The sequence below is a fragment of the Oncorhynchus mykiss genome, chromosome 3 (genome assembly GCF_013265735.2).
Source record: "Oncorhynchus mykiss isolate Arlee chromosome 3, USDA_OmykA_1.1, whole genome shotgun sequence".
NCBI lineage: Eukaryota > Metazoa > Chordata > Actinopteri > Salmoniformes > Salmonidae > Oncorhynchus > Oncorhynchus mykiss.
Window position 1 is genome coordinate 13,174,914 of NC_048567.1, and position 14,787 is coordinate 13,189,700.

The 14,787-nt window shown below is 44.9% G+C and overlaps 2 protein-coding genes across 9 annotated transcripts in view; both read left to right on the top strand.

Annotated features, from left to right (window-relative positions):
* Positions 1-3,312, top strand: part of LOC118945979 (ETS domain-containing transcription factor ERF-like) — a 56,383-nt gene extending 53,071 nt beyond the window's left edge. For all 5 annotated transcript variants that reach the window (XM_036969613.1, XM_036969623.1, XM_036969626.1 and 2 more), the window contains one exon: positions 2,257-3,312. In XM_036969613.1, coding sequence (XP_036825508.1) covers positions 2,257-3,089 — 833 coding nt within the window. In that variant the 3' untranslated portion in view covers positions 3,090-3,312. The remainder of the gene's footprint in view (positions 1-2,256) is intronic.
* Positions 3,313-6,062: 2,750 nt separating this feature from the next.
* Positions 6,063-14,787, top strand: part of LOC110503633 (rho guanine nucleotide exchange factor 1) — a 60,798-nt gene continuing 52,073 nt past the window's right edge. For all 4 annotated transcript variants that reach the window (XM_036969519.1, XM_036969520.1, XM_036969522.1 and 1 more), the window contains exon 1: positions 6,063-6,380. The gene's annotated coding sequence lies outside the window, so the exon portion shown is untranslated. The remainder of the gene's footprint in view (positions 6,381-14,787) is intronic.

A 14,787-nucleotide genomic window follows, 5' to 3' on the forward strand; every position in this document is an offset into this window, starting at 1 on the left:
TCCCCCCTGTCCTAATCCCATCCCAGGCAGGAAGGCCCTAATTGAGGGTGCAGGCTTCAGTTTGTGGCCTGTGGGCGCCCATTACTGTGTTTTCATAAGCAAGTGAGGCCTGCCTGCCTGATTCAATATTAATTTGTCTGCCAGCTACTTCTGGCCCAGCACACAGAGACTCAAGCACTGTCAAATTAGCCCTCCATAGCAAATAACAGAGAGAGAGAGAGAGAGAGAGAGCGGGAGGACGAGAGAGAGAGAGCGGGAGGACGAGAGAGAGAGAGCGGGAGGACGAGAGAGAGAGAGCGGGAGGACGAGAGAGAGAGAGCGGGAGGACGAGAGAGAGAGCGGGAGGACGAGAGAGAGAGAGCGGGAGGACGAGAGAGAGAGAGCGGGAGGACGAGAGAGAGAGAGCGGGAGGACGAGAGAGAGAGAGCGGGAGGACGAGAGAGAGAGAGCGGGAGGACGAGAGAGAGAGAGCGGGAGGACGAGAGAGAGAGAGCGGGAGGACGAGAGAGAGAGCGGGAGCGGGAGGACGAGAGAGAGAGAGAGCGGGAGGACGAGAGAGAGAGAGAGAGCGGGAGGACGAGAGAGAGAGAGAGAGCGGGAGGACGAGAGAGAGAGAGAGAGCGGGAGGACGAGAGAGAGAGAGAGAGCGGGAGGACGAGAGAGAGAGAGAGAGCGGGAGGACGAGAGAGAGAGAGAGAGCGGGAGGACGAGAGAGAGAGAGAGAGCGGGAGGACGAGAGAGAGAGAGAGAGCGGGAGGACGAGAGAGAGAGAGCGGGAGGACAAGAGAGAGAGAGAGCGGGAGGAGGAGAGAGAAAGCGGGAGGAGAGAGAGAGAGAGAGTGGGAGGAGAGAGAGAGAGAGAGAGTGGGAGGAGGAGAGAGAGAGCGGGAGGAGGAGAGAGAGAGAGAGAGCGGGAGGAGGAGAGAGAGAGAGAGAGAGCGGGAGGAGGAGAGAGAGAGAGAGAGCGGGAGGAGGAGAGAGAGAGAGAGAGAGCGGGAGGAGGAGAGAGAGAGAGCGGGAGGAGGATAGAGAGAGAGAGCGGGAGGAGGAGAGAGAGAGAGAGGGGTAGAGAGAGAGGTGTAGAGAGAGAGAGAGAGCGGGAGGAGGAGAGAGAGAGAGAGAGTGGGAGGAGGAGAGAGAGAGAGAGTGGGAGGAGGAGAGAGAGAGAGAGTGGGAGGAGGAGAGCGGGAGGAGGAGAGAGAGAGCGGGAGGAGGAGAGAGAGAGAGCGGGAGGAGGAGAGAGAGAGAGAGAGAGCGGGAGGAGGAGAGAGAGAGAGAGAGAGAGCGGGAGGAAGAGAGAGAGAGAGAGGGGTAGAGAGAGGTGTAGAGAGAGAGAGCGGGAGGAGGAGAGAGAGAGAGAGGGGTAGAGAGAGAGGTGTAGAGAGAGAGAGAGAGCGGGAGGAGGAGAGAGAGAGGGGTAGAGAGAGAGGTGTAGAGAGAGCGGGAGGAGGAGAGAGAGAGAGAGAGGGGTAGAGAGAGAGGTGTAGAGAGAGAGAGAGCGGGAGGAGGAGAGAGAGAGAGAGGGGTAGAGAGAGAGAGAGAGAGAGCGGGAGGAGGAGAGAGAGAGAGGGGTAGAGAGAGAGAGAGCAGGAGGAGGAGAGAGAGAGAGATGGGGTAAATATTTGAGTTTGTTGTCTGTTGTTGGAAGGAAGTACAGTCGGGGTCATAGAGAGTTCTTTTGTTCACGCACTAAAATGTAATTCCAGTATCACCTCAGATTTACCTCCTTTGTTTCAGTTGTTATTAAATGATGCATATAGGGAAGCTGATGTAATACACATACACATTATATCAGCTGTTATGTTAATCAGGTTTCTGAAAGTATGATGGAGCCAAGTAGAGTGCCAGAGTGTGCGAGTTGTGTTTTTCTGTTATTCAGTTGACTTCACCAATAACTGGATTTCTCTTACCACAGTCCATTTTCCTTTTTTCATAGACAGTATTATTTCATTACACTGGCATAACTATTCTGTTATTAACGGGATACTTTAATCTGCCAGACAGCATATCTCTCATTATGTTCATATTTGTTGTGAACCAGTTGAATGTGTTAATAGGTCTGGCAGGCATATAGTCTAAGATCAGGGTTCTATTAAAATCAACAGCGCTCTCATTTTGACCCAGCGCATAGCTGTGGATTTGCGATGCTAATTATTGCAGAGCATAATTAGTGAACATGCTTGGATGTGGTATGTCAGGAGATCTTTACCCCTTCAGAGAGCTAACCTCTGTCTCTGTGTCTCTGTTCTCTTCCAGCCGCTCCCTGTTACTCCAAGCCCCCGTCCCTGTTGGGTCCTTACCCCCGCAACCCTCCCTTCGACTACCCCTGGGGCTTCAATCCCTACCTCTCAGGGGCCTTCTCCCTCAACAACTGCCCCAAGCTGCCCCCCGGCTCCCTCTATCCCTCCCACTTCTACCCCAACCCGCTGCAGACCAGCCTGGGCCAGCTGCCTCACCCCTTCTCCTCCCTACTACCCCCGGGAGAGGTGGCAGGAGGGGGAGAGAGGGGAGCAGCGGGCCAAACCGGGGTTACTAACAGCACGGCAGGTGGGCAGCCCAGACTCTGCTTGCCTCCTTATCCTGGTGCTCTGTCGCTGGGCCGAACAGACATTCTCAACGGGGGCTCTGTGGGTGAGAGGGAGAGAAGGGAGAGCAATACCCCAGGCACGGAGCCTGGGTTGGGGATAGGGTTAGGGTTAGGGCTGGGTCTGGGAGGGATGGGTCTTGGTGGTGGTGCTGGGGGGCGACAGAGCCCATCGGAGCGACGAGGCGGGGTGAAGCAGGACCCAGAGTCAGACTCGGACCTGGAGATCACAGATCTGAGTGACTGCAGCTCAGACAACGAGCCTGACTTCAGCATCACCAAGGAGACCAGGCTGAGTGGTCGATCACAGATCCTGGTGGAGGGGAAGAAAGGGGGAGCACTGCCACCTCTCTCCTCCCTTCCTCCCCTCGTGTCCTCCCATCCCCTCAAGAGCCTGGTGCCCCTTACCCCTTCCCCTCCGTCCCTCCCTCTATCCCTCTCTCCCTCCATGGCTCTGGTTGAACGGCACAGGGAGACAGAGACTCTAAAATTGATCCACAGCTAATAGATTCTATTAGATAACTCTCTCTCTTTCTCTCCCCTCTCTCCTTCTCTCTTTCGCTCCCTACATCTGTTATGTTGTCCTTTATTTGAGCCATCTTGCCCCGTCTCTCTGTTTTTTTTTCTTCCTCTCTCTCTCTCTCTCTCTCCACCCTTCTTCTCTTTCTCCACCCTTCCTCTCTCTCTCTCCAACCTTCTTCTCTTTCTCCACCCTTCCTCTCTCTCTCTCCAACCTTCTTCTCTTTCTCCACCCTTCCTCTCTCTCTCAACCTTCTTCTTTCTCCACCCTTCCTCTCTCTTTCTCCACCCTTCCTCTCTCTCTCCACCCTTCTTCTCTTTCTCCACCCTTCTTCTCTCTCTCTCCACCCTTCTTATCTTTCTCCACCCTTCCTCTCTCTCTCTCCACCCTTCTCTTTCTCCACCCTTCCTCTCTCTCTCTCCACCCTTCCTCTCTCTCTCCACCCTTCCTCTCTCTCTCCACCCTTCCTCTCTCTCTCTCCACCCTTCCTCTCTCTCTCTCCACCCTTTCTCTCTCTCTCTCCACCCTTCCTCTCTCTCTCTCCACCCTTCCTCTCTCTCTCTCCACCCTTCTTCTCTTTCTCCACCCTTCCGCTCTCTCTCTCCACCCTTCCGCTCTCTCTCTCCACCCTTCCGCTCTCTCTCTCCACCCTTCTCTTTCTCCACCTTTCCTCTCTCTCTCTCTCCACCCTTCATCTCTCTCTCTCCACCCTTCTCTTTCTCCACCCTTCCGCTCTCTCTTTACATGGGTACTTGTCCAACATAGCTGAGATAGTGAGCTTGCTGATTTCAACATTACTGAGAGACTACCATGTTTCAGATGTATGTGTACTACTTATTCATCATGTGCTCCCACACATTTTATTGTCTCAAGGTTTCAGTGATGTTTTGAGCTTTAACAGCATTGTACGTTGTTCTGTGCTATTCGTATGTTACCGTGTTACTGCAATGGGTCCATCAAACTGCCTAAATATCAGTCAAATGTATAATGAATTACATTAAAATATAATACTAGAACAATAATAAACAACACTACAATATACACACAAGATTAATTCCAATAATGGCCGCAAAGAAATTATATCTGACAGAGATATTACTTTAGTTTTTTGGGGATTCCTTTTCTTGGGTACCGGTATGTATTTTTCTGTTCAAAACATAGTCAAACATTGCCAGCTGGTGGTCTTTATAGGAGGCTGCTACAGTTAGTTGTTTGTTGGGAAAAAGGATCATCCCCCAAATCCAAACAATTAGTCATTTTGCTCTGCTAATGTAATGCTCTGGTATTGTAATGCACATTTCTAACTCCATACTTGTTTGTTTGTTATTATTTAATGCTAATTTAAATTGCTTAACTTTCTTCAGTGAGAGGGAGAGAAAGAGAGAGCAAAAGAGAGCTGGACAAATCTAGAATTTGTATCAATATTTCATTGTATATATTTTATTATGGTGTACATTACATTTAATTATTATCAACATTATAAAAGTTTGCTGTGTTGGTGTGATTTAATTATGTATTTAAATAATGTTGGGAAATTGACAAGTATAGGTGTATTAAAGTTTTAAATAATTAACAGCAGTCAGAGTATCTGCGCTGGAAAGGTGTTTTTTCTATGAGGAGGACTCATATATGGGGAATTGTCTCATATTTTCTCAACCCCAGCTAATTGTGCCCTTTGGTCATTTTCCAAGATGCCCTTTGGGTTTAAATATTCTGGTAGTCTTATTTTTATAGTTAGCATTCACCCAGTGTAACTGTTCTGTCATTTCTCAAATGGGAATAATATTGGTTTCAGCACATTCTTTCAACTACAATTACAACAAAAAAATGTAGATTATATTTGAGTCAACAGTTAGGCAATAGCTCCCCTTGTAGAAATTAAAACAAGAGGTACAAAGTATCTCAATACCAACTAGGGACATTCCATGTTGCTCACTTTGAAGCACAGAGTGCATCCTAACTACCCCACATTGTACAGATTCATATGGTATGGGTTTGTAACAGGTGGCGGTGTAACATTAGGTGTGAAAGCCCTATTGTAAAGGTCATGTAATTCTATATTTGTTGGATTCTACCAGAAATCTCTGTTTCATGATCTCTGTGTGGCATTTACCAACACCACTGTAAATACTCTTTCCTTTGTGAATGTATGTGTAAACACATCCAAAATGATCATGCCGTGAAATAATGTCACATTTCTTTGTTTTATTGTAAAGAGGAAAAATGGAAAGATCAAAAATAAGAAAAAAATATGAATAACTTCTAAAGCAATAAACATTATTCTGGAGATTGGACTGTTCTTGGCACTGAACTCATTGTGTGAATGTGTGTGCTTTACACAGTAAGAGGCTCCTATAGGCCTGCTTGAGACCCCTGGTGTAGAGCATCCTTTCTCCACAGGGTGGCGAACCTGGACCTATATTACAATGTAATGACCTTATCTAGTCTACATGAATAGTTTGCATTATATCATGGAAGGGTTTGATTTCATGAGCATGAGTAAAAATTGGCCATGGTTTCCCTTAGTCTTATTTCCTTGCATGTGTAATTGACTGATTGAGTTCAACGAGTTGTAATAGTCAGGGTAATGGGACAGCATATGCCATATTGCCTCCTCTATATATGATGAAGGGAAATTAAGAAGATGACAAACCAAGATAGGTGCATGCCCTAAACTTTCACAAACAGCCAACACTACCTAAATCGGAATTACTTTGTGTGATAGCCTATTTGTGAATTGTGAAACACATGAGATCATATTGCTAAGTGAAACAGAAGTTTACGAAACAAAAGCATTGCCTCTACTGGATATTCCTAAATATATGGATGCACTAGTTCAGGGTTTCAATACTGTTCAATAATTGACATAATGCGTTCAATTCCATAATTAATATTTCAACACGGTTTACCTTATGTGTGAAAATATAAACTTGACTCCCATGGGTAGTCGAGGGGACCGAATACCGTGTAACACAATCTAGTATGGTAGCCCATCAGGAAACAACTGGGGATGGAAAAAGTTACATGAAAACCAGATTTTATATAGCTAGATCATATTGAAAACTGTATTATTACATCAAACCAATATATTTTGACATCGTCATGTATTACTTTGCCAGTGGTTTATGCAGATAAAATAATCAGGCAAGGGGAAATTGTGCACTTGAATTTGTACTTCCGCGTACAATGTTTTTTTCCAGCGACATACGACAACTTTCGAACAGCGAACCATAATAGACGTTTGTCAGTCTTTTTTTTTTGTTGCTGTATTTTGAGGTGAGTACCTCGTTGAAACATTTTGATAATATATATTAACATGTACATACGTTCGATGCTTAGTTACTTATAAAAAAAAACTTGGGATTTAATGAGGTTATTCCGCGAGTAAAGGCTTGTCTCTCGCTAGCCAGCTCACCAGACAGCCTTTAGTTAACGTCTAGCTAAAGGAATGTTGTGTTTGGCTACAGTCTAGCGGAACATCTCGTTCTCTCGAGTCCCAAAATCAGGTGTTTTAGAGTTAATTAAACACTATTTTCATTACAGAGTAGGACTTGCTGAAGCATACTGGTATTTGAAGGGTACGTGTGATATTTTTTAGCAGGCTACAAAGTATCGCTATCCGTCATGTTACAAAAATGTTGCAAAGAGCATAATTGTAAAATGACTCGCAACATTGTAGCCTATTATTTAATGTAACTCTGTAACTATAGCAGTTATTGCCAGCAATGTGGCCAGGCCTACGTGCAATGATTTGCTTGCCTATGTATTTTTTTACGAGTATTTCAACATGACATTTAAAATCTAAAAAGTATATTTTATCAAATAACATTAATAGCCATGTTTGATTTAGCTGAGCCTAAAGTCTGAGTGTTTTTTTAGACATAATTACACATACATTATACTGATTAGATTGTTAATCATTATCAAAGGTAGATAGCCTACTGATAGCAAGTTATGAGATTGTACCAGTAGGTTTATCTGTAGCATATTTCTCCTGCACTCCAGTTGATCACACTATTTTGTCTTCCTATATGAAAAGTACAGCAGCTACACAAACACACATCTGTCACTGGAGTCCATCCCACTTTTGGCCCTTTTTGCCTCTCCCCTCCCCTTTGTCTAACTCCCCTCCCCTTTGTCTAACTCCCCTCCCCTTTGTCTAACTCCCCTCCCCTTTGTCTAACTCCCCTCCCCTTTGTCTAACTCCCCTCCCCTTTGTCTAACTCCCCTCCCATTGGTCTAACCCCCCTCCCATTGGTCTAACTCCCCTCCCCTTTGTCTAACTCCCCTCCCCTTTGTCTAACCCCCCCCCCCCCCCCCCCCCCCGTTGTCTAACTCCCCTCCCCTTTGTCTAACTCCCCTCCCCCATTGTTCTGTTTAATCCTCTACAAGTCAAAATCAAAATAAATGTATTGATTGCATATGCAGATGTTATCGCAGGTGCAGCGAAATGCTTGTGTTTCTAGCATACAACAATGCGGTAATAGTACCTAGCAATACACAACAATATGCACATAATCCAATAAGTATAAATAAAACATTTCAGAACGAGCAATGTCAAAGTCTGTAATATATACAAACTGGTATAGACAGTATATTAATAGAGAAGGCGTGTACAGCAGTAGTTGTATAGGATGAGCCATGACTAGAATACAGTATATACATATGAAGTGGGTAAAACAGTATTTAAACATTATTAAGGTGACCAGTGTTCAGTCACTATGTACATAGGGCAAAGCAGTCTGTAAGGTGCAGGGTAGAGTACCGGGTGTTAGTCAACTCCTGTAATAACAGTGACTTCGGTGACTTAGAAATTCTGGGATCAAAGATCAAGAGAATAATATACAGTTGATGTTGGAAGTTTAAATACATCTTAGCCAAGTACATTTAAACTCAGTTTTTCACAATTCCTGACATTTAATCCTAGTAAAAATTCCCTGTCTTAGGCCAGTTAGGATCATCACTTTATTTTAAGAATGTGAAATGTCAGACTAATATAATTATTTTCTTCAGCTTTTATTTCTTTCATCACATTCCCAGTGGGTCAGAAGTTTACATACACTCAATTAGTATTTGGTAGCATTGCCTTTAAATTGTTTAACTTGGGTCAAACATTTCGAATAGCCTTCCACAAGCTTCCCACAATAACTTGGGTGAATTTTGGCCCATTCCACCTGACAAAGCTGGTGTAACTGAGTCAGGTTTGTAGGCCTCCTTCCTCGCACACACTTTTTCAGTTCTGCCCACACATTTTCTATAGGATTGAGGTCAGGGCTTTGTGATGGCCACTCCAATACCTTGACTTTGTTGTCCTTAAGCCGTTTTGCCACAACTTTGGAAGTATGCTTGGGGTCATTGTCCATTTGGAAGACCCATGTGCGACTAAGCTTTAACTTCCTGACTGATGTTTTGAGATGTTGCTTCAATATATCCACATAATTTTCCGTCCTCACGATGCCATCTATTTTGTGAAGTGCCCCAGTCCCTCCTGCAGCAAAGCACCCCCACAACATGATGCTGCCACCCCCGTGCTTCACGGTTAGGAGGGTGTTCTTCGGCTTGCAAGCCTCCCCTTTTTCCTCTAAACATAACGATGGTCATTATGGCCAAGCAGTTCTATTTTTGTTTCATCAGACCAGAGGACATTTCTCCAAAAATTACTATCTTTGTCCCCATGTGCAGTTGCAAACCATAGTCTGATTTTTTATGGCGGTTTTGGAGCAGTGGCTTCTTCCTTGCTGAGTGGCCTTTCAGGTTATGTCAATATAGGACTTGTTTTACTGTGGATATAGATACTTTTGTACCTGTTTCCTCCAGCAGCTTCACAATGTCCTTTTGCTGTTGTTCTGGGATTGATTTGCACTTTTCGTGCTAAAGTACGTTCATTTCTAGGAGACAGAACACGTCTCCTTCCTGAGCGGTATGATGGCTGCGTGGTCCCATGGTGTTTATACTTGCGTACTATTGTTTGTACAGATGAACGTGGTACCTTCAGGCATTTGGAAATTGCTCCCAAGGATGAACCAGACTTGTGGAGGTCTACCATTTTTTTGAGGTCTTGGCTGATTTCCCAGGATTGTCAAGCAAAGAGGCACAGAGTTTGAAGGTAGCCCTTGAAATACATCCACAGGTACACCTCCAATTGACTCAAATTATGTCACTTAGCCTATCAAAAGCTTCAAAAGCCATGACATAATTTCTGGAATTTTCCAAGCTGTTTAAAGACACAGTCAACTTAGTGTATGTAAACTTCTGACCCACTGAAATTGTGATACAGTGAATTATAAGTGAAATAATATGCCTGTAAACAATTGTTGGAAAAATTACTTGACTCCAACCTAAGTGTATGTAAACTTCTGACTTCAACTGTACCTGATTAGACCTAGAGGGTTGGGCCAATATCCATGGTTTGAGTTGATCAACACTTATTTAGCTGTTTAGTTTCGTAGGCTCAATTGAACTCCAAAAATAACTAAGTCTATGTGTTACTAAGAGACTGAATTGGGCCTTCAACATATCAACATTGTGAATGCTGAATCACAAAAAATGTTGCTTTAGGTGCTATGTAGGACCTTTGCTCAGAATCTGAACAGCACTCTGTCTCAAGTCCAGCCATGGTCTGTTGTTATGGGCCTGTGGGTTGACCTGTAGTTGTTTTGGAATAGTTCTGTAGCTGAACTGATCAGATGAGACGTGATGCTGAAACGGCGGTTGGGCTTGGAGCGTTGTAATGTGTCAGCGGCGACCACTGAACTACAGAGGCTTCCTGTCTCTGTTAGAGGAACAACAACACTTTTCTGTCATCCCTCCCTCTTTCTTTCTTTCTCTACCTCTGCAAGTGCAGTCTTGCCTGAAGCTCAAAGGGTACCGTCTCTTCCTGTTAAAGGAATGTGGGCTATTTAATTGAAAGTTCTTTCTTGTCTCTCACTCACACACATACTAGGGCTGGGCTATATATCGAATTTGATAATTTTAATTCATGTTTTGGCGTGAAATCCAAATGCCCGTATCGCAAGAATCAAGGTATTTTTTGTTTTTATGAGCGTTTTATGTCCGCTTGTTCTCATCATGTTGTCTTTTTGGTCTCATTTCCTTTGCTTCTTCTGCTGAGACTGTGCATCTTTCCATTTACACACACACCAAGCCCCTCCCCCCACACACTCAGCTCCTCCCCCTCACACCAAGCCCCTCCCCCTGCTACTCACAACAGCAAAGATAAGAGATCACTGCTTCCTCTGACAAGAGTTGAAGGTTTCAACTCGCTATTTGCATTTGAGGTTTGGTCCAACAGAATGCGTCATAAGGAGACTGAAACACATTGAGGCATTATTTTACTGTAAAAGAGGAGTTAACCTTTCTAACTATATCATTTGTATGTCTCAACTCATCAAATTGGGGGCAGAGCAGACTCTACTGAAACAGGAGTATCAATGAACGTTGATTCTGGAAAATTAACGCTCAGTTTGTCGCTCGCGGTGGTGTTGCCGCATCTTAGCCAAAGACTGTTATAGCATAAAACACCATTATATAAAGAATTTGTTCTCATTCTCAATGGCAACTCGTTCTCGTTCTGAGAAATAAGATTTCGATTTTAACATCTGAACAAAGTGGACAGGCTAGCATGCTGTTCAAACAGTTGGAGACGGACAGAAGGATGTGTTCATAACAATTACACTGTTAGACCTTGTTAGCAAGCAAATAGATTCAAGTTGGCTGAAGTTGAAATATAAAGATTTGCTGGCTTCTCGCTAGCACGTGTGCTTGAGAGGTTGTTGATGAGACCGGTGTTCATTTTCTATAGTCCTTGCTACAAGAAGTGAGTCATTATTAGTGAATGTGCATGTTTCTGGTTAAATTTGTAATAAAAATGACATTTTCATAGACAGACTTGAAAGCCAGATCAGTGATTATTGTAAAAAAGCATGTTAATCTATTTTGATTAAATAATTAGTGCTTTTATGGTTGTGGAAGGCTTATATTTATTCTAGGTATAGTTGTACAAGTCCTGAATTCATGAGATTATTGCTGACTGTTTGAAATTAAGTGTATTTGACCTTTAATTGTACAACAAAGCCTATTCAGAGAAACTGTATATATCGTGAATCGCCCATAAGTTAGAAAAAATGGAGATATGATTTCTAGGCCATATCGCCCAGCCCTAACAAATGCACGCACACACACTCCCGACCCGCCACCAATCCCTCTCTCAGGTACACAATCCTATTCTCTCAGGTACACCATCCCTCTCTCAAGTACACAATCCTATTCTCTCAGGTACACCATCCCTCTCTCAAGTACACATTCCTATTCTCTCAGGTACACATTCCTATTCTCTCAGGTACACATTCCTATTCTCTCAGGTACACCACCCCTCTCTCAGGTACACATTCCTATTCTCTCAGGTACACATTCCTATTCTCTCAGGTACACAATCCTATTCTCTCAGGTACACAATCCTATTCTCTCAGGTACACATTCCTATTCTCTCAGGTACACATTCCTATTCTCTCAGGTACACAATCCTATTCTCTCAGGTACACATTCCTATTCTCTCAGGTACACAATCCTATTCTCTCAGGTACACAATCCTATTCTCTCAGGTACACAATCCTATTCTCTCAGGTACACATTCCTATTCTCTCAGGTACACATTCCTATTCTCTCAGGTACACAATCCTATTCTCTCAGGTACACAATCCTATTCTCTCAGGTACACAATCCTATTCTCTCATGTACACAATCCTATTCTCCCAGGTACACAATCCCATTCTCTCAGGTACACAATCCCATTCTCTCAGGTACACAATCCTATTCTCTCAGGTACACATTCCTATTCTCTCAGGTACACATTCCTATTCTCTCAGGGCATTAATAGAGGAATCCCAGTGCTTGATTAGGCCTAGTGTAGTTACAGCTGAGATACACTGAGCTCAGTAACTAGGCCAGAGGGTTACAACCAGACAACAAGCAGATGGTGGAATATAGCCTACTACCCACAATGCAACAGCCAGGGGGCTGTCCCTCTGGACAAAGGGGCAACTATTAGGGATTCCCTATAGGACTACTTGTCTTTCTTAGAAAAAAAACATCTCACACATGTTGAACATGCTGTTCAGTTTAGCTATAAAAGCATGTTGAGAAGTGTAATCTGCAGTGCAGATTCTTATGTTAATCAAGTGTAATGAAGAGTGCCACTCTCGTGTGTGTGTGCGCTATGCCGTCCTGCGTCTCCCTGGCATGACGGAAGGATCTGAAAGCAGCAGCATTAATCCTGGCCTTGAGCAAGATGAAGCTGAGCACCTTCTAACCCAGAACCGTGTGTGTTCATCAGTGTGAGCGTACTGTATGTCCGTTTGCAATTAGCCTAGTGTGCATTCCAGACGACAGTTAAATGAGACGTTTATTTGTAATAAGTGGAGATTGTAACGGCAGGGTGGGTGATGGTTCTCAGGTAGCCTAGCTCAGGGTTATTCTCAGGTGAACACAGGTAGCTCTGGTTTACTGTCAGCTTGTACAGTATATGTGTGTGTGTGTGTGTGTGTGTGCGTGCGTGCGTGCGCGCATAGTCTAATTGTACATACTGTATGTGGTATACAGTTGTCTGTGTATTATGTCTTTCTATTAGGCCTTGTGTTTGTGTGTCTCTTTTTGTGGTGACAGACAGGCTGGCAGACATACAGCCAGGTGTGACATGGAAACAGCTCTGCCCCTCAGTCAGAATGTGAGTCAGACTGGTAGAGAACAGGAGGGAGAGAAGGAGCTCTTTCATTCCCTGGGTCAGGGTGGAAAAGACTGGGCTTCATGGACTGTGTTTACTCTTGGGGATGGATGGCTGGAGAGAGAGGGACAGGGGTGGGTGGGATAACTTGCAAGAAGTGGGACTTGAACAAGAGTGAAGGTTTAGACACACACCACCATCACGAGAACAAGCAGCCTCAAATTACCCCTCTATGTTGACAGTACAGCAGGGCTGATGAGGTTTCCAGTGTAATCAACGAGAAGGGGCCCTAGGACATGACACTATCTTAACATTTACATCTCTGAATGAGTTGTATACACATTACGTTCTAAAAGTCTGGTTAGAAAAAGGGGAGACAGAGATGTATGACTAAATCTGAAGAGAGTAATTATTAGGCCATTTTCACTGAGAAATGTAACAGAAATGTCCAATAATGATGCTAGCTGCAGTATGTGGTTCATGGTGCCTCAGTAATAGAGCGATGTTAAGATGGAGGATGTGAATGCAGCAGGACTGCGTTGCATGGTTGGTGAGTTATGTGGGCCGTACCGTCATGGAGGGGCGGCGGTATTGCTACCTCCATGTTCAGAACCAGCCCAGATTGGGATTCTGGGAAAGCTCTTCCAACACTCTGGCCGGACATAGCTGCTTTATGTGCTGCAGTCCTCAAGTCATCATCAGCCACCGCTGGACATAGGGGTGGTAAAACGTGGCCTGCCAACACAATCACACACACACACACACACACACAATCACACACACACGCACGCACGCACGCACGCACGCACGCACGCACGCACGCACGCACGCACGCACGCACGCACGCACGCACGCACACACACACACACACACACACACACACACACACACACACACACACACACACACACGCACATGCCTTCAGAATGAATGAGAATGTTTCTCCACGACCCAAATGGTAATCAAAGGCCTCTGTGTTTGGCCTGCGCAATTACCCTACTATCCAGACACACACACACCAACACACACACACATTTGGAAGCGGTTAAATAGGCGGGAGGCTCACTGCGAACCCATTCCATGACAGTCGATTGGCCCTCGTCTATCCAATGTTTCCTTGAAGCATGAAACAGTGACCACTTACGTGGAGAGCAAGAGAAAAATAGGGGGTAGGGAAAGTAATGCCAAGGAGTGGTCAGGGGTATGGAAGTATATTTTGGCATTAAGGGTTAGGCAATAGGGACAGAGAAAGAGATGCAGGGGATTTTACACATCACTGCTGTTCTAGGGGTTAGGAATTTTTTGAGTTGCTAGTCTTATGTTAGCCAGTGCGTAATGGCTGCTAAATTACGTAATTGGCTCTACTGTTCTGGTCACGAGTGGCTTGGCCATACCAACCAAGATGGATTTGTAATTTTATTTAGCCTTTATTTAACCAGGTAGTCAAGTTGAGAACAAGTTCTCATTTACAACTGCGACCTGGCGATTGAGATTGATTTGAAGGTGGAGAGGGAGGGGAGAAGAGAGTACGGGGAGGGAAGGAAGAGAGCGAGAGAAGTGGACTGAAAGAGGGATGGGTAGAGAGGATGTGGTATGAGGGCATATTCACACCACTTTCAGCGTAGCTGTTTCCCTCCATCCCACATCCTCCTGACACTTCTCTGTCTCTACTTCGCTCTCTCTCTCTACCTCGCTCTCTCTCTCTACCTCGCTCTCTCTCTCTACCTCGCTCTCTCTCTCTACCTCGCTCACTCTCTCTACCTCGCTCTCTCTACCTCGCTCTCTCTACCTCGCTCTCACTACCTCGCTCTCTCTCTCTCTACCTCGCTCACTCTCTCTACCTATCTCTCTCTCTCTACTTCACTCTCTCTCTCTACCTCGCTCATTCTCTCTACCTCGCTCACTCTCTCCACCTCGCTCTCTCTCTCTACCTCGCTCTCGCTCTCTACCTCGCTCTCTCTCTCT